Source organism: Mastacembelus armatus, chromosome 17, assembly GCF_900324485.2.
Source record: "Mastacembelus armatus chromosome 17, fMasArm1.2, whole genome shotgun sequence".
NCBI lineage: Eukaryota > Metazoa > Chordata > Actinopteri > Synbranchiformes > Mastacembelidae > Mastacembelus > Mastacembelus armatus.
In genome coordinates, this window is record NC_046649.1 from 16,077,751 (window position 1) to 16,096,884 (window position 19,134).

The window sequence follows — 19,134 nt, forward strand, 5'->3', positions numbered from 1 at the left end:
TGAAGCCCTGAAAATTGCGTTTGATATGAAATTTCTTTGACTGTATTATTGTTTGTTGTTGTCTTGATTCTGTTGTTGTCTTGGTTCTGTTGTTGTCTTGGTTCTGTTGGCTGGCTCATGCAATGTCAGCTTTCTCTGTGAGGTTCATCTCATGTTTCCTACACATTGTATGTGGTGGACCAATCGCTTGCCTATTTTGGCCATATAGCTTTTCTGCAGTGTGCTCTGTGCTGTGTGTTTTGAATTTTGATCAAACTTTGAATATTTTTATCCTGTCTTTTTTTTTTTACTGTCACTGTGCGTTAGAGGAAAAACCCAAGAATGATGCAGGCAAAAACTGGCTACAAGTCCGCTTGTCATTTTGACCTTTCTTGTTGATGTTCTTTGGTGTCTTATTTAATATTTTTAGAACATTAGTAGAACATTTTTCTCTAAAGAACATCTAGAGGAGGATTTAAATGGTGCTGCTGCTTATATTTCTCCTGGAACTCATTCTTCTTAATAGCAACACAAATGCATGAAAAAAACATTACATCCAAACCCACAGCACTTCATGATAAATGAGCTTACCCTTCCATAAATTTCGTCTTGCTTGCCTGCAATTATTCATAGTTTGTCTCAGCTGTTTTTGCGTCTTTTCGTCTGTCATTGGATTGTAGATGGATTTAGATCATGAACCTGTTTCCTCCAGGAAGTGGTAATGTCAGACGACAGAGATAGAAAGTTACTAAATATAAAATGTGTCTTCTCAGTGGTGAAATGTAAAACATTTTGTCATACTGTAGTTATTGTTACTACATGTTACTTTTCTTTTAGTTTTCCCCTTTTTATGTTATATTTTTGAAGTAGTCTTTGCTGATGAAATTAGTTAATACTGTTAAATGCTACAGCATTCTGAATTCAAATTGCTTTTTCTCAGCTGTGAGGCTGCCATCTCCTCCTGCAGCTGCTAAACTGGAATCTAAGATTCTGGAGACCAAAGAAACAGTGGAAGGTATGGAGTAAAAATGGCAATATGCTGGTTTTACTGGTTGAACCCCAATTCCATTATGTGATCATTCCTCAAACACTTGGCTCCTCTTGTCCGTGGCTGGGGCTATACAGCAAGAAAACGACACCAGTGAGGGAAATGGGGATGGAATTAGTGGAATTGGGATTCACCTGCTATAATCTTCATGTCCTCTGTCTGTCCTTTGGCCTGTGTTGCCATGGACAACCTGCTTATAAACTGGGCCTGTACCTTGCTACTTATATAGTTTAAGATAAATATGTTCTTGTGGCATTTTTTCTTTCTTGTTTACCAGATGGTTTAGTTTGTAGTTTGCCCCAGCTGTATCATATGCAAACCCTGTATCATGTAGAGTTTTTTTCTTGGGTGTCTTATTTGCAGGGTATGCAGCAAAACCTCCTTCTGTTTGACATGTAGAGAGGAAATAAGAATCCTTGTGCCAGCTGAGCTGGTAACATGTTGATAATTGGATAATGTGTGATGGCAGCTTATATGTGCATTTACTTGCATGTGTCATGGTTCATTGGTCTTTACATTATATGTGTGTGGTCTGAGAAGACTGAAGGTGTTTTGAATTGCTGGTGCCTGTGCTCAGGTGCACGTATTAAATGCTTCTGTTGTTGGTTGATACCTTTAAACTGTTGCAGTATTTCTATGTTCACATCATTTGCATTTCAGGCAAGATCACTGAAGCTCCTTTGGTAGTCACTAAAGAAAAACACAAGAGACAAGAGATAAACGAGTCAGTGGAAGGTAATTTTCTGAGGATTATCTGCTTTACTTGTTTATTAAGCCAGTGTTGTAAGTACTCAGTGTGTGCTTTTAATTTGTTAGATAGGGCCCAAGAGTGAGAAACTCACATTAAGCTCTAGGATTTCAAACTATCACTCCACGTCATGGCTGCTGACTGGTGTTTTTAGACAACCTCTTTAATTTTATGTCTTTTCTTTTTTGTTTAAACCTGCAAAACTCAGTGATAGTAAGACCGGACTAGTGCATGTATCCTAAGATAGTTTCAAATTGTGGGTTCAATATTGTGTTTAATTTCAAAGCTGTGACACTGCAAACCACTGGACAGACTCCTACACAGCAGCTCCTCGAGCAGAAGATTGAGAGAGATTCACAAGAGCTTGTAGTGGGAGATGAAGGTGTGTTTACATCTTTGCATGGCTTTTGTACGATGTTGTGCCATCTGGCAATGGTTGCAATTTGTTTTAATCCAAAAGAAGCAGAAAATACAGAGGGGCTTGGCAGTTCAGCTTGGATTTGTCGTCTGTGCAGATAGTTTTGTTGCCTGTTGAATGTATAAAATGTGTAAAAAAGAAGGCATTTCTTTCGTTAGCTCTCATACATGTTGCATTTTGGCATTTCCATGTTTTGGAAGGTACTGGATGTGGTGCAGTTGTTTTAATGCTTTGTGTTCTTTAGGTCTTTGTTGAATTATGAACATTTTGATGCCATATGTTTTGGCAGTGTTGTCGATCTGTGAGAGAACAGGAGAAGAGCTTTGTTTTTGCTTCTAGCTTTATTAACTTTGATTGCTTTCTTTTTTAACAGATGCCAACATGTGTAATTTAACATAAGGACATTTGTTAGTGTGCCAGCTCATAAACACGTGACAGCAGAGTCAGTGTGCTTGGCTTTTGTGACTGTGTGTGTGCTCCAGGATATAGAACTCATCACTGTAAAATTGTGAGGTTAATGTCATGTTTTACCCCAGTTGAGAAGACTGCTGCTGGAATATCTGCCAAAAAAGAGACCCAGTGGCTCGGGACTAAAGAGCCAATAGAAGGTATGCATGACTGTTGATCTTTATTGGCTTCCTGCTTCTTCTTTATTGGCTTCCTGCTTCTTCAGTGCCACTGCCCTCCTTCTTTGCATTGCCAAATGCAGATGGTTTTGGTCAGCTGATACTCTGTACTTTCTGTGGTAATTAAAGCATGTTATATGTTTGGCTGTGTTGCTTTGAGGTGAGAAAAATAATTTCCCGTTAAATTCGTGTTTCAGGTCACGTTAAAAGAATATCACAGTATGAATATAGGAAAAGACAGTATGCTGCTGTGTAATTCTTTCACGTTTACCTGATGTACAAGCCCCATTCATAGGCCAGTGAAAGCAGTAACTGGTAAAATAGTATGTTTTATTTCATTTCAGCAATGGGAAATATTACAGTGAATTTAACAATGTAAGACATGACTGAATTATAGAATGCATACTCAATGGACTGTAAGAATGAGATTTGTGGCTGTTGGCTCTGAGTGCTGTGTCTGCATTATGGCACATTGCTTTTGAATCGTTGCAATGTTTAGTCAAACTTTAGGCAAAGTTTTCCAGTTCACGTAAGTTGTATTAAAACAGTAAATCAGTACAATATTATATATCTACAAATAACTTCAGTTGCAGCAGAGAAGTTACCAGTGGCCTCAAAAGCTGAACCTGAGAAGCAGGAATCCAAAAGGAGAGCTGAAGGTATGTGTTCATTTTATAAAGGAACTCCAAGAGTAAAGCAGTATGCTGACTGTGTTTAAATGGGTTTCTGTTTATTCTTGTTGTATAATGGGAGTTTGCCAAAGCACTTGCTGTTACAATATATGCTATAAATCTTGAGTGCTGTATTGTGATGCAGCGTCTTTATATCTTGAGGGGTATGTCATCAGCTTGGGTCATTTGTTCTTGAAGGCTCATGAGTTGGAAATTGCACATTGGCATTTATCTTGCTTTTAGTTGGAGTCAATCAGCTGCTCACTGCTGGTTTCAGTATTGCTGGTGTTTTCTGTCAGTTTACCAACGTTCTGAGCTGCTTTTTATTCATCTTATATTTCACTTTTATTCTTGGATTTGTGCTGTAGTCATCCTAAAGCCAGAGCCTGCAAAGCTAAATGCCAAAGTAAAAGGAAAAGAAATACTATACTGTGGCATCTGCTTGTTGTTTGTTCCTCTTAGTTTTCTTGTGTTCTCAATGTGGGATTTTATGTTCTGTCTATTGCTTTTTTTTTTTTGTTCATCTTGTATTCACTTATATTACTCTCTTCTGGTTCCTCGGAGTAATAAGAGCTGTGTTTGACAGACATGATAAACTCTGTTTTGGATAGTGTATTTAAGTAGTCATACAGTTTGTTTGTATAATTTTTATTTTATTTTATTTTTTTCTTTCACAAAGACATATACCCTGTCAGGTAAGTTAGACATTACACACATTAAACACATTTTTTCACACAGCATACAGTTGTCTGCATTTAGTATCAAATATGAAAGCCTGTGGGTTACAACAGTGCACACCAACATCTTATCAAATATATTCATTCCCCAGACCTTCCAGTCATAGTCATCCAAGACCTAGAGAACCAGGAGTCTGAGGAAGGTGGCAGCATTACTCTGCACTGTGAGCTTTCTAAACCTGGACTCCCTGTTGAGTGGAAAAAAGATACTCAAGTCCTGAGTTTTGGCAAAAAGTACCAGATGAAACAAACAGGATTTACTTATGAGCTACAGATCTTCAATTTGACAAATGGAGACACAGGAAACTACTCATGCTGTTTAGAGGATGCAATGAGCTCAGCTTCTCTTTCAGTTCATGGTAGGATGGAGATCATGTCATCATCTCATGCTGCATTCTGCTGCTGTCTTTCATTGATTTTTTTTTTTTTTTTTTTTTTAAATTCATTCTTCTTTATCAAACTGTATTTCGTCGTTGCCGTTCTTGATCTTGTACTTTAGATACAATTCTTCTTGTGTCTTTTCATTCATCAGCTGCTCCAGTTATATTTACAAAAGAGCTGGAAAGCCTAACAGCTGATGAGGGGGAGAGTGTCACTCTGCACTGTGAGCTTTCTAAACCTGATGTTCCTTTGGAGTGGAGGAAAGAAGAACTTGGTCTTTGTCCTTGTGCCAAGTATGAAATAAGACAGACAGGATACCTTGCCACACTAGTAATCCATGATGTAGACCCAGAAGATTCTGGGAGTTATACATGTGACATTGGTGACAGTCAAAGCACCGCACAACTAGCTGTGAACGGTACGATGGCTTGGAACTGATGTTTGAAGTAAAGAAACATGAAAATAATTGAGTGAATGCTGGGCTAGTCTAAAAGACCTGAACTCTGGACTACCTCATTACTTAAGGGCTAGGACTAGAACTTGATGCACCTTGAATGAAAGTTGTTTATGCACATAATTAAAAGTATGGAAAGTTAGTACTACTTTTTAGGCCCGAGCCCACCCAAAAACCCATGAGGCTTCGTTTTTTACATTTTAGTTTGACTGTGATCAGTGAGGATACACTTGCATCTAATTGTGCCAGCTGTCTCTTAGTTGTCTTTCTCTTCATTTCCTCAATGTCTTTCCTTGCAGCCCAGCCTGTCCTTTTCAAAACAAAGCTGCAGAATCTTGACAGACAGGCAGGGGAGATTGCTAGTCTTCGCTGTGAGACCACAAAACCCGGAGCCAAGGTGGTCTGGAGGCATGGGTACAGGGTGCTGGAATCCAGCAGCAAGTATCACCTGAAACAGGAAGGGTCTGTAGTCGAGCTTGTCATCTATAAACTACAGGGAGGTGACTCAGGGGAATACTCCTGTGATACAGGAAGCCAGAGGACTTCAGCTGTCCTTACTGTGCAGGGTAGGGCCTGTCTTTTTAAGACCTTTTCATGCTCCTTCTGGAGTCACATCTTTCTGCGTGTCCTACATCATTCTGTCTTGTTGCCTGACTCACAGAACAATACTGAGCATGAAATGCATCAACCTTTCATCTGGAGAGTCTGTTTGGGGTCTTTATGATTGCTGTTAAAAATGTTCAACTATTATTTCTCATCCCACGTGTGCTCTTGCGTTGCCTTTTTTCAAAGCACTTGTAATTATTCACACAAATACTTTTCTGTTGAGTTTGATCACTGATCTCTTCTCACCATTTGTGCCTGTCCTGTGGTTTCTGTTTATAAAAATTAACACACCCTGCTCTGTTTCTCTTCACTTGATACTCACAGTTTGACACGAGTCTTGATTTACTCGCACTTCGATTACAATCTGCACAACTTTAACTATATCGTACTCACTTCAGACAACAAGTGTATGATTATTCTGATGAAATGTGTCAAACAGAGGTCGAGGTCAACATACTAAAATTTTTGGAGAGCTGCGTTGTATACGAGGGTGAAGATGTCTGCTTTGAGTGTTTGGTTTCTCATGACGAAGCACCTCTGGCCCAGTGGAAACTCCAGGACGTCCCGCTACAGCATAATCAAATGAACGTGATCAAATCTGAGGGCCGAGTACACAGCCTCACACTCAGAGGTGTCACTGCCGCTGACTCAGGAATAGTCACTTTCACAGTGGGAAACCACACATCCACTGCTTCTCTAACAGTCAGAGGTAGGAGAAATATTTAGCCCTTCATTTCTTAAGACGAGTATTGAGAGAATATTTGCCTTGATGCTTCTACAGTAACATTTGGACTTTTATGGGTCATTTGTTCTCTATCTTCTTTCTTGTTGGATACCTGAAAGCATTCAAAAACACGGATGCTTGGGACTCACTTTTTGTACCTTTCACTTTCTATCGACCTATTCCACATTCATCTCACGTTCCTTTATTTATAACGTGTACTTCAGTCTATCCACTCATGCTTTTGTATGTTCATTGTTTCCTTCTTTCCTTCTTCTCACCATTGGCTTTAAACTAACCACATTCCCCTATACCTTTTAAACTTTGCATTTAAACAACATATCAGTCATCACGATCAGCTCTTGAGCTCTGCACTCTACACTTGCATTACTGTTTTTTTAAATACACTATTTTAAAGCACAGTGTCAAAACGTGTTCACTGCTTGATCTTTCTGTTGTTAATTCAAATACATTATATTAATCTCTTAAAAACAAATAAATCCAGATGCACTTTTAACTTACTTTTTCAATTGTCCATAGAGGATTTAAACTTTAGCATAGCACTCCTGAGTTAATAAATCCTTTGTGTGGTTTTATGGTAAACTTTTATGGTAAATGGTTAAATGTCTTAAAGTCAAGTGAAGGCAACATTTAACGGTGCTGTTCACTTTTTTTTCTGGTAGCAGCACCTTTGTTATTCAAGAAGGAGCTAGAAAGTCAAGAGGCCACAGAAGGGAGTGAAACCACCTTTTCCTGTGAGACATCCAGCCCTGAGTGCAAAGTGACCTGGCGGAAGGGTTCAGCTGTGCTCACCCATGGGGAGAAGTATACCATTGAGCAGACAGCTGCAACTCACACCCTGGTTATACACAAGCTGAGTTTCAAGGATAGTGGGGAATACTCCTGTGATACAGGGGACAGGAAAAGCACTTCTACCCTCACTGTGAAAGGTAAAACTGCACATCATCCTCTCATCTATCTTTTACATTCATTCATCCTATTCCCAGGTACTGGATTATATATCATCTACTTAGCTTTTTAATCTTTTTAATTTCACAGTTATAGAGTTGTGAGTTTGGGAAGGAGGGAGTCATCACATTTAAGTCGCACATCTGGGAAATATAAAAGTTTACTCAGTTTTTATTTGTAGTAATAATTCTACTGTGGCCAGCTTTCATTAGAATACATGAACATGAATGATGATGAACAGACCGTCATAGTCTACAAGGTCTGCTCAGATTTGATCACTGACCTGCCACTGTCCCATTTGCCCCCAGAACGTGTGCACATCATCCGTGAACTTTGCGATGTTACTGTGACCACTGGGCAGGATGCGGTCTTTGAGGTGGAGCTGTCACACTCAGGTGTAACAAATGGAGAGTGGTGGCTTGGAGACAACCTCCTCCAGAATAATGATCTGAATCAAATGAGCAGTCAAGGCAAAGTGCATCGTTTGGTGCTGAAGATGGTAACCACAGATGAATCTGGAGATGTTGCCTTTGTAATGGGGGAAGAGAAGAGTGTGGCTTCTCTACTGGTGGAAGAAAAACCCAAAGGTAAAGGTGATGGCATAGTCACTTGAAATACTTAATCCATTTCCAACAATCACCAAACAGTGTACGAAGGGGAAATTACTTGACAGGTAGAGTTTCTATGCTGGGAATCAAACTGGGTGAAAATTAGGAATCCTAACCAGCCATATGGAAAACACTTATTTTGATTGACACTTCATACTGCTAATTTTAAGTGTTTATGAATACATATCTCAAAGGTTTTCAGTATAATGTTACTATTGTGCTTTAGTTTGTTTTCAGTTAGTTACATTTCTAAATATTATAACTAGGCTGTAAATGTGTGACAGCATATAGTGTTTTGTGCATGCATTCATGTGTACAATATTGAATTTATTAACTCAAGGCTATAAAGGAAGGGAACTGCATATAAATGCTACTGTTGTTAAACCTGGTTTCCCATATTTACAGTGGTAATAACAGAGAAGCCCCACAACACGGTGGCATTAGAGGGTGAAACTGTCACTCTGGCCTGCACCATCTCTGACCCCAAGGGCACTGTCACCTGGACCAGAAACAATGTGGCTATCCAAGCAGGTCTCAAGTATGACCTAAGGAAGGACAGAGCATCCCGTCAGCTTCGTATCCACAACCTGCTGATGGAAGATGCAGGAACTTACACCTGTGACACTGGAGATGAAAAGTGTGACGTCACTTTGATGGTTGAAGGTAAAAAACAATGCTCCCTTAAAAAAAGTCTTTCCTTTTGATCAAATTCAGGACTGTGGACCAAGATGGGATTGTAATTAACAACTGAAATATTCTTGGACTTTTACCTTTTTTTCTAACATTACTGTGCATCAGCAACACTTTTGTCTAAAGTCCCTCACAGATGTTTGGCTTGTCATCTCAAATGTTTTAAATTCTCCCCAAGGTGCCCCAGCATTCTTCCACAAAGAACTCAAGAACGAGGATGCCGTAGAGGGTGACGATATTACCTTTTGCTGCGAGCTGTCTAAGCCAGGTGTTCATGTTGAGTGGAGGAAAGGAGGCATGGTACTCCTGCCTGGTAAGAAGTATGAGATGAGGCAGGAAGGGTGTATTCAAGAGCTGTGTATACGGAACCTGGAGCCTGACGACAGTGGATACTACACCTGTGATGCAGGAGACCAGCTCACTACAGCTTCTTTGGCAGTGCAAGGTAGCCTCCCTAAAGTATCGTTGTGTTTGTCTCTGATTGTACACTTATGTCTGGTATCATGTTGTTTCATTAGTGAAGCTGGTATAATGCTGATAAAGTCTAAGGCTCAGTTTATTTTTCGCTCATAACAGTGAAAGAAATCTTCATTGTTTCTGGTCTTAAGACCATCGACGTCTTTGTTGGGGAATGGGCAACGTTCTCCTGCCAGCTGTCTGGTAGAGCACCTGGCAAGGTGCAGTGGTGGCTGGATGGCACCTTGCTGGAGAACAGCCTTTACACTGAAATTGGACTGAGCGGGAGCCACATCCACACGCTCACCTTAAAGAACCTGGCCACAGATGACTCTGGCACTGTCACATTCAAAGCTGGCAATTTAACATCGACCGCTAAGCTCTTAGTCAAAGGTATCACATTACAAACCACTGCAGACTGAGATAAGCAACATCTTAGTCTTTTTTTAGACCCTGCAGAATTTTAAGTCTACATATGAAATTAAATCATCTTATTTAAATGTAAGACTGTTGCTTTTACTGCAATGTACAGTTTAGGAACTGATGACATTTATTAACACTTTGAATTAATAGGCACAGGAAAGCAAATGTGTACCAAATGTTTTGCTTCCTTAGTGATGATGAGGATTGTCCAATTCCTCTTGAAAAACATAAGTGACTACACCATGAACTATAATTGTTTTCTGCAGGGTTGCATCAAAAGTTTGAAATTCATGAGTAGATTAATATTTGATATTTGACATTTCAGTGCTTTGTCATGCATGACCAGTATTGGTTCCCATCTAATTAATAAGAGTAATAATAAAAGCAGTACAGAGTTCCCTGCTGCATGCTTTACTGCAAAGCATACATCTGGGTGCAGCACCACTGCAAAGTTTTATTAGAAAGAGCGGAGATGCAATTTAAATTTAAACATCTAAAACCTTTTGGCCAAATGTATGTCAAAATTATAGGCACTTAAAAGAAATGCATTATTTTTGCATTATCATACTTTTGCATTCTCTCTGAATCCAGCCTGCGTGCTGTTTGGGCTGCTGAAATGATAAATGATAATCACGATTATGTTTCTCACTTTTAGATCACAATCATTTTAATGCATTATTTAGACACTTCAAGTAGCAATGTAGTTTTGTAGTTCTTGAACTGCCTTTACTGTTGCATTGTAACACTTGCTTCGGTTATACAGAACAGTCAGATTAAAATGAGGTGTGACGTGAAATTAAAAATGAATACAATTACAAAACAGCAAAAAGAAGCAGTGTATTGTGTCATGACATTGCCTTAGATACATGAGATGTTACATTGCTGACACATTTAGTTACATAAACCATTAACTCGGTAATCAACTGTTATGTGTCTGGTGTTGGCGATTTCTTTGTATCGATCACGTTCAAGCTTGTTAGTGTACTCAGGCTGAGCTATGTTCACAACAGAACCTGACTAAAATGAATGGTCCATGGTGCACTAAAACACACATGGTTCAGTTGTGCACTTTTGGTTTAATCTTCCTGTCATGACCACAACCAACAGATTCCCTGATGGACTTGGCCAGTCATTATATCATTTAGCCTAGCCTTCCTGGTGGCTAATTTAAATGTGTCTGCTGGTTCTTTGATATCTTATGTTTCATGCTGCTGTTTTTTCTTTTATTTCCTCATTGTGTTGCGTCATTTGACTCAGTTAAATTACCTTTTGTGTTTTAAGTCTAGATTCAGGCATTGTTTATGCTTTCATCCACACAGGAAATACTGCTCATTGTTATGACCACTATTGAAATTGTAGAAACTGTTACATAGAGGTACTAAAAACAGTGAGCAATATTCTTTAATTATGAAGTGAAATGCTCTTGTTTGCATCAACAATTGTCTTTGGGAAGCAAAAACCAGTCAACAAAGTGGTTCAGGAATCAAGCATCTGCAATTTGGGATTTCGTGATTGGTTGATCTGAACCAGGCACAAGTATCAAAAGCCAAAAGCATGATTGTGATTATTATGTAGTTGAGAGTGCAGCCCTAACTGTATTCTTTGGTCATATCATGATCAATGATTCTTAATTGGTCACGGGACTGGATAAAAATACTTAGTTTTGATGACATTGCAGTTTTATCTGAATCTAATTGAGTAGTTAGTTAACCACTGAATAGTGACAACAGAAATATTGTGACATTAAAGTGCTGCTCCACCCATCCACACAGGCCGGCAGCTGTGGAATACTCATTCCACCTCTGCCCTCCCATCTTACCATGCCATGTCCCTAACCTTCGATCACTAAAATCTCTAACCTCCCTACCCCTACCTTACAGGTTTGACAGTTCTATCTACTTACTACACTCCCCTCTCATCAAGTGCACGCACTTCATAGCCCTTGGTTGTAACTATTACCCTGAATCTTGACAGTTGGGCTTTTTGAACCCCTGTAAGTCCACATTGGACATTCAAATGTATATTTAAATACTTTGTAATGGCACATACCATTTATTTTACATACTGTAAAACATAATATCACTCACATACGAGCATTATTTCAATATGCTTTTGGGGGTTATAAAGCCCGCATGTCATTCGGCATGCCCTGTCTATATCCTTACCTCTCATGGCCCAGGCCTGACCCTCTGACCCCCGTCCTCAACCTCAGATCCCACAGTTGAAGTGGTGAGCGAGATGCAGGACCTTCGGGTGGTCGAAAACCAACCGGCTGAGTTCATCTGCCAGTATTCAAGGCCGGTCAAGGGTCAGTGGAAGAAAGATGGTCAGCTGTTACAGCCTGATGGCCGAAGGGTGTTAGTGGAGCAGGACTGGAATGTGGCACGCTTGTACATTAGCCGTGTGTCTGCTGAGGACAGGGGCACATACTCCTGCGAGGCAGGGGGGACATGTGTGGTCGCTTCACTTTACGTGGAAGGTGAGCTTCCCTCCACATGGAACGAGAACCAACTTTTAGCGACTTTCCCTCATACCTAAGAATTTTTGCCCAACTAAAATGATCTTTTGCTGATCATCACAAAATTCATGCCATTTGTTGACAAAATCCTAAATGATATGACTTTCTAAACATTGCAGTTTTCTTAACATTGTTTTTGATCATGCTCTCATTCATTCTTTATTTTCCATTTGTCTTCTACAGCCAAACCTATTAACATTCTGCAGGGCCTAGAGAATGCGGAAACCTTTGATGGAGGTGAAGCGCTGTTCGAGTGCGCCCTCTCTCGTCCTGAGAACAAAGACTGCTGTTGGCTTCTTGATGGCAAACCAGTGAAGGAATCCCCTAATACTGAGATTGTATCATTTGAGAGTGGTCGTCGTCATCTGCTCCTACTGAAAGAGTTGCATGTTAAGGACAGTTGCACAGTCACCTTCAAAGCTGGCACAGCATCAACATCTGCCAAGCTGATTGTCAAGGGTGAGTCCTCCAGGGCTTCGGACTGAAGTTTTATTCAGAGCATCTTCCTGCCTGAATCATCAATCATGCATTTTCATATGATTAACTCTGACTGTCGCGCTCCTCATTTGATCTTCTGCATTCTCTTATAAGGCTGGAAGCTTGACGTTGTAAAGGGTCTGGAGGACATGGTGGCTGCAGTGGGAGAGAATGTTGAACTTTATGTTGAGCTGACTGAGCCTGTACCTGCAACAGAAGTGACTTGGTATGCTAATGGAGTTGAGCTCAAGCCCAGTGACCTCTGGGCCATGAGGGCTGATGGCTGTTCGTATCGCCTTGTTCTGAGACAAGCACCACTGTTGCCCCAGCAGGAAATTACATTTGCTGCTCGTGATGCTCTATCTCTGGCCAAGCTCACCATCATCAGTAAGTCTTTGACAATGACAAACAACATGATAGACATAATTACTAGGTTGAATATAATCTAACCTAAATATAAAATTTTCTATGATGTTTAATCTTTAAATTATTTCATTAAAGATTTTCTGATACATGTGTAACTTTGGGTCTCTTAGTGACTTAGTACTTTTCTTTCCAACAGCTGTACCTGATCCCCCAGAGGACCCAGAAGTCCTCAGCAAGACAAAGCAGTCTGTTACCCTCTCTTGGTTCACTCCACTACATGACGGAGGGAGTCCCATTTTGGGCTACAGGGTGGAAATGCGGCTGGTCGACAGTGCTCTGTGGCTTCCATGTCATTCTGAACCTGTGTGTAACACAGAATTTGTTGTTGAAAATCTTGCTCCAGGGAATAGCTACAGGTTTAGAGTGGCTGCCATCAACAGAGCTGGCACCGGAGAGCCTGTTGAGTTGCCCCAGACTGTGCAGCTTGGTGAGTGGACAGATGGTTTAGTTTATGAAATTGTAACATCTCTAATGTTTACAAAGAAAAATTATGTTATAATAGCAGTGGAAAACTTCTAAATTACCGTTTTTCTTTTCGTTGCACAGAGGCACCTATACAGCCACTAATTTCTCCAGGTGAGACGCTGTGTTTGATGTGTAGGTTTTTATATTTATCCAACCTTCTATTCTCTACACACCCAACTGAAGGCTTTATGAATGTCTATAAGTAGAGTCTGATAGGTAACACCAGTAGATATTGTGGTATGTGGATACTGATAATTACTTTTTTTTAATTTCACATTTACATTTGTCAAAGTGAAAATGAAAGCCATTGTTTTTGTAGGTACAGAGACAAAGGAAATAGAATCCGAGGCATTGGGGCAGCCCAGTCTACCTCCGGAAGCTGCAGAAGAAGGGGATGTGTATGAGCTGTGGGAAGCTTCGGCCAAAAAACGGCGCATGAGTCGAGAGCCCACTTTGGACTCTATTTCTGAACAACCTGAGGACAATGGTAAAGGTGGTAAAAACAAATCGGTGCAGAAGGAGTTGAAGTCCTCTGAGAAAATAGAAATCAAATCAGGAGAGAAGGAGCAGGCCATTGTGTCTAAGAAGCAGAAAGAGACCACCTTGTTCACCAGTTCAGAAGATGAGTCTGTTTCTGGGGGATCATTTGTGTCCTACCTGAGAAAAAGCAGCAAATCTGCTGTCACAGCTGCCAGTGAACCAGACACACTAACCACTGAAAGGTTCTTTGCACATTTCCAGATGGCAGAGCAGAGAACAGTGCAGCAGACTGAAGTGAAACCAGCCACAGTTCAGCAGATGGATGAAAAGCCGTTGTCTTCAGAGAGGATTGACATAATGGAGATCAGTAAAGAGGAAGACTCTGAGCTCAGAGAAGCTGCCATTAAGATTCAAGCTGCCTTCAAGGGTTACAAGGTCCGCAAGGACATGCGTCCGGTTTTCAAAGAAGTCTTCAAAGATCAGACCAAAGAACCTAATGGTACCATACATTTGGAATGTATGGCACAAGGTAAACCTGATAAGGTGCTGTGGATGAAGGATGGGGAACCACTGACAGATGGCAAGCACCACCATATTGATATCTATAATGATGGTACTTGCTCACTGGTCATCACTGCTATCACCATGAAGGATACTGGGGTTTACACTTGTGAGGTTGCCAACAAGTTTGGAGTCACCTCTCACAGCGCTAAGGTGACTGTAGGAACGGTGAGAGATTCTTCTGGGCGACGGCCACTGGTGGTGGGCTACAGTGCTGACAGCGAGCCTGAGAGCTCCTCAGGTAGTGAGATGGATGAGTCACTGAGGCAGGCAAGCAGACGTCTTCGGCGCCTGTGGCACACACGTCTCCCACCAGATGTTCAGGAAGAACCATTTGTCAGTGCAGATGAAGGTGACCTTCATCCACCGGATCCTCACTCTTACCGTGAGGATGACAATTACATCTACATTCGTTTTGATTCACGGTCAGAGGCTGAAGTTGCGTCTAAGAGGTTCCAGGAGATGTTTACAGTCCATGGGGTTCCTGTGGATACCACCATCCTGGAAGCAGGGCCTCTCAAAGTGGAACTGCGAATTAGAAAGATGGGTTACTCGCAAGATGGCACACAGACTCCCACCCAAGATAGACAACCTCCTGCAATCATGACAGGAGCACCAGGTAAAAACTGCAGAAGTGGTTGTTCATTTAAGATTGTTAGAGAATTTTTTATATAAATCAAAATCATTAATAAATCACATTCTAAATAATAAAGGTCATTGAGACATTTTGTCTGCTTACTACTGTTTATTACTAAGGCAAAACATACCCAGTTTATCACAGATTCACTCTTTATGTGACGATTTTTAATGTGCTTTATTTGCCCTTGTTACCCAGCTGCCCCAGTTTTCTTGACAGAGCTACAAAGCCAGGATGTTCCAGATGGTTACCCAGTCAGCTTTGATTGTGTTGTGATTGGCAAGCCCCCTCCCACTGTTCGCTGGTTTAAGGATGGCAGAGTACTGGAGGAGAATGACCATTATATGATTAATGAAGACCAGGAAGGCTGCCACCAACTGATCATTACGTCTGTGCTTCCCACTGATATGGGTGTTTATCGCTGCACAGCAGAAAACAGCAGCGGCATTGCAGCTACTAAGGCTGAACTCAAGGTTGACAGTAAGTGGACATATAAACAAACATGTTTGTTTGACTAATTACTGAACTGCAAACCCAAAAACATTTTAGCATTGTTAAAATCCGTAGTTGTGTGTGTGTGTGTGTGTGTGTGTGTGTGTGTTTGACATTTTGAGTTTGATATTTTGAGATATTTCCAGCGCAGTTCCAGTACATACTATAAATATCAAATTTGTGTTGTTAGACTTTATATTTATCATTTTGTGTCTAGATTTTGAATTTATACAGTATAAAAAAAAAAAGGCAACCTTGTTTTAGAATAATTACAAAGTCACACATTGATACACACATTGTCGCTGATTTCTGTGATCTTTGTACAATGCTGTGCATCAACCATTTTCCGTCAGTGTCCTGCAGCTCAGATTACGACACTGCTGCTGATGCCACTGAAACATCTTCCTATGTCAGTGCCAAGGGATATGTGTCCAGGTGAATATACTGTCAACAGTTTTTTAATGTTGCTTATAATGTTGATAAAGTATTTTACAATATGAATAAATACCAAATTCTTGAGGTGTAATATTCTACTATCATTGTGCAGGGAAACTGAGACCTTTGAATCTGTAACTGAGGATGATCAGCTACCACAGGTTGTGGAGGAACTTCGTGATGTTCATGTCTGTCCAGGTTCGCCGATTGCTAAGATGCAGCTCAGGGTAAAGGGTAAGTTTATTAACCCACGTTAATAGTTCATTCATCAAATGCAAATAAAACAAATAACACCGGATTTCTAAAATCAACTTATACAAAATGTTCTATGAATAAATAATGTTTCTGAAATATCTGTTGTCTTCCAGGCTTCCCCAAACCAAGAGTGTACTGGTTCAAAGATGGCCATCCTCTGCGGCCCTCAGGAAGGCTTCTGTTGTTTGCAGAGAGAGATGTTCATGGCTTGGAGATTCTGGAGGTGAAGAAAGAAGATATGGGCGAGTACTCTGCATACATCAGCAATGCAGCTGGTTCTGCTTACTCGTCTGCCCAACTGATAGTTCTCAGTACGTATGCAAAGACCTACGGTGTTAAGAGCATGAGATACTCAATTACTTTAAGCTTAAAATGTGTAGTTAAGATGTTTACAGATGTTTACAGTAATAACTGTACTTTGTAACAGGTCCAGGGGAGATTATGCCACAAGATAAAAAAGGTATTTTATCTTTTATCTTACAAACATGATGGAGGTACTTTTCTAGATAGAATATATTATATGTGAGTGGACTTATCTTCCCAGACTTCAAAGAGCCCCTGGTGCCACCACGCTTTCTTGAACGGTTCAGCAACAGGAAGGTGAAACAAGGAGCAAGCATCACTCTCTCTGTCAAAGTAGAAGGTTTGTTCACATCACTATTTCATCTTAACAGAATCAGACCTCACTGAAGTGACTCAAGACTTTCCAAGGCTTAAGAAAGTCTCATGCAAAGTGTATTATATATAAGTTTCATACTCACCTTCACTCTTTCAGGGTCTCCCGCTCCCATGGTCTCCTGGCTCAAAGAGGAATCACAAGAGGATGTCCTGTGGATTAAGCCTGATACCAAGGGATACAAAATAGCTAGCTCTGGATGCCAGCACAGTCTCATCTTGATGGATGTTGGCACAGAATACACAGGCGCCTACACTTGTATCGCCACAAATAGAGCAGGACAGTCCATCTGCACTGCCCACCTCGAGGTGGATGACAGTAAGGATAACAAAGATATCTAGGAGCGTTATATTGACCTATAAGATTATCATTACAATAAAAGATTGTAAGTAGGCTGAGTTTGATTGTACTTGTTTCCTGCCCTCTTTCCTCTAGCTCCACAAACAAAGAAAGACACCAAAGCCACAGAGTATGTATCTCTATAGGATGCAGAATGCAAATACACATAAAAAGTATATGCAATACATTTCAAGTACATGCAAATGTTTGAAAAAAGAATTTACCCTTTCATTCTCCTCAGGGTTCTTGGAATTACAGTTAGTCCTCCAGAAGAAAAACATAGACAAGGTGAGTAACTTCACGCTGCCATAGATTTATCTGTTTATAGTAATATGAGTTATGTGTAGTAATAAATACTACAACATTGATGGTTTTCTTTCTTCTGTGTCGTCCACCTGTTTTCCATTCTCCACTGTAAGAGAGTAAAATACCCTACCTAGGTGAAGTAGGTACAGAGGAATTCCTTATGAAACTCACCTCCCAGATCACTGAAATGGTATCAGCGAAGATCACCCAAGGTAAGTATACACTATGGACTATTCTGTTAATGCATTAAAGTGTTAGACTATTAGATTCTGGTTTGATAGAAATCCAAGTTCCAATTTCTAGTATTTAGCTTAGAGAGTATGAAAAACACAGAACAACTCCAGGCAAGGCAGTTAGGTGTGAAACCTCTTGTCTGTGTGTAAATTCAGTCAACATTCAAACAGCATGTTCAACTAAGCATAATAAAGGAGGGGTGCAATGATTCTCACAACATTTCACAGTGTGGAATTCATTTTTTTTTTCATTTTACATTCAACATGCTAACGGATGACGTAACATATCATAGGTCAAAGATAGGCAACCTATCACCTAGATCCACAAATGTATATAGTTTTCAGTCCAGCCAAATTGCATACCAAGTGATTTCAGTGTTGAGGACAAATCTCCCAGAGGGACACCCAGTCTCTGAAATCATCTGTTTTTCTTTGTGGTTGGAATAAAAATCAGCAGGTTGCCTATCACTTTGCTAACTTAAACTCAATAATGCTTTTCTAATACTGTGTATGAAGCATACAAGCTGTCCTGTTTGGTTTTCTGCTTTTCTAATGCTGATGATGCTGAAAGTACAATGCACACATGTTGCGTGATATTTTTTAGTGTGACATTGCAGTCGCAGTCCAATTATTCAAGAATTGTGAAAATGTTTATTCTGATTGCTGAAACATTTCAATTCTTGAATTAGAATTCACTTCACTTTAGATTTTTAGGCACCAAACTTGACAAACTTTGTTTGTCTGCTGTTGTTCAGCATGTTTTGCTTTACCCCTGTTTGTATCACTTAAAACCTCTCATTGATTCATACAAACATCATTACTTCACTACATCCATCAGTTTATCACTCCAAGCAACTAAATTCTCATCCAATCATTAATTTGTTATTCAGAGAGTTTACAGAATCATCAAGTGCTCCAGTGGATGAAAACGTGGCCCAAAACTACCAGTATGTATCCCAAGTCCATCAGCTTCATCATAACAATACATTTTTCATACAAGGAACATACAAGGAACACTGCTTAGTGAGAACTGGGTCACAAAGGACATGACTTGTGGAAATTATTTTGACTTGCTTTTTTGTTACACACAGGAAATCAAACTGTTCACACACTTTCCAGAATTGCCTTCTCTATTTCATGCTATGCATGCACTTTTCCATCTCCTAATGCATCAGCATTTATTTGTCTTTTCAAATTGTGTCCCACTAACTTACAGCTTGGATACATGCTCAGAGATAGACATGGATGTGGCGAACTCGCACAGTACGCTTTATCTGTTCTGTTTCACATGTTGTCACA

The 19,134-nt window shown here is 40.2% G+C and overlaps 1 protein-coding gene across 5 annotated transcripts in view; it reads left to right on the top strand.

Moving 5' to 3' along the window:
- obscnb (obscurin, cytoskeletal calmodulin and titin-interacting RhoGEF b) overlaps positions 1–19,134 on the top strand; it is a 49,303-nt gene that overhangs the window by 21,804 nt on the left and 8,365 nt on the right. For all 5 annotated transcript variants that reach the window (XM_026312866.2, XM_026312869.2, XM_026312870.2 and 2 more), the window contains 26 exons: positions 920–994; positions 1,688–1,762; positions 2,062–2,157; positions 2,730–2,801; positions 3,407–3,478; positions 7,073–7,339; positions 7,667–7,945; positions 8,372–8,629; positions 8,835–9,101; positions 9,233–9,505; positions 11,748–12,014; positions 12,237–12,512; positions 12,645–12,917; positions 13,093–13,383; positions 13,503–13,532; positions 13,741–15,081; positions 15,298–15,579; positions 15,945–16,026; positions 16,139–16,260; positions 16,395–16,592; positions 16,709–16,741; positions 16,826–16,924; positions 17,057–17,275; positions 17,393–17,426; positions 17,538–17,584; positions 17,716–17,814. In XM_026312866.2, coding sequence (XP_026168651.1) covers positions 920–994; positions 1,688–1,762; positions 2,062–2,157; positions 2,730–2,801; positions 3,407–3,478; positions 7,073–7,339; positions 7,667–7,945; positions 8,372–8,629; positions 8,835–9,101; positions 9,233–9,505; positions 11,748–12,014; positions 12,237–12,512; positions 12,645–12,917; positions 13,093–13,383; positions 13,503–13,532; positions 13,741–15,081; positions 15,298–15,579; positions 15,945–16,026; positions 16,139–16,260; positions 16,395–16,592; positions 16,709–16,741; positions 16,826–16,924; positions 17,057–17,275; positions 17,393–17,426; positions 17,538–17,584; positions 17,716–17,814 — 5,427 coding nt within the window. The remainder of the gene's footprint in view (positions 1–919; positions 995–1,687; positions 1,763–2,061; positions 2,158–2,729; positions 2,802–3,406; positions 3,479–7,072; positions 7,340–7,666; positions 7,946–8,371; positions 8,630–8,834; positions 9,102–9,232; positions 9,506–11,747; positions 12,015–12,236; positions 12,513–12,644; positions 12,918–13,092; positions 13,384–13,502; positions 13,533–13,740; positions 15,082–15,297; positions 15,580–15,944; positions 16,027–16,138; positions 16,261–16,394; positions 16,593–16,708; positions 16,742–16,825; positions 16,925–17,056; positions 17,276–17,392; positions 17,427–17,537; positions 17,585–17,715; positions 17,815–19,134) is intronic.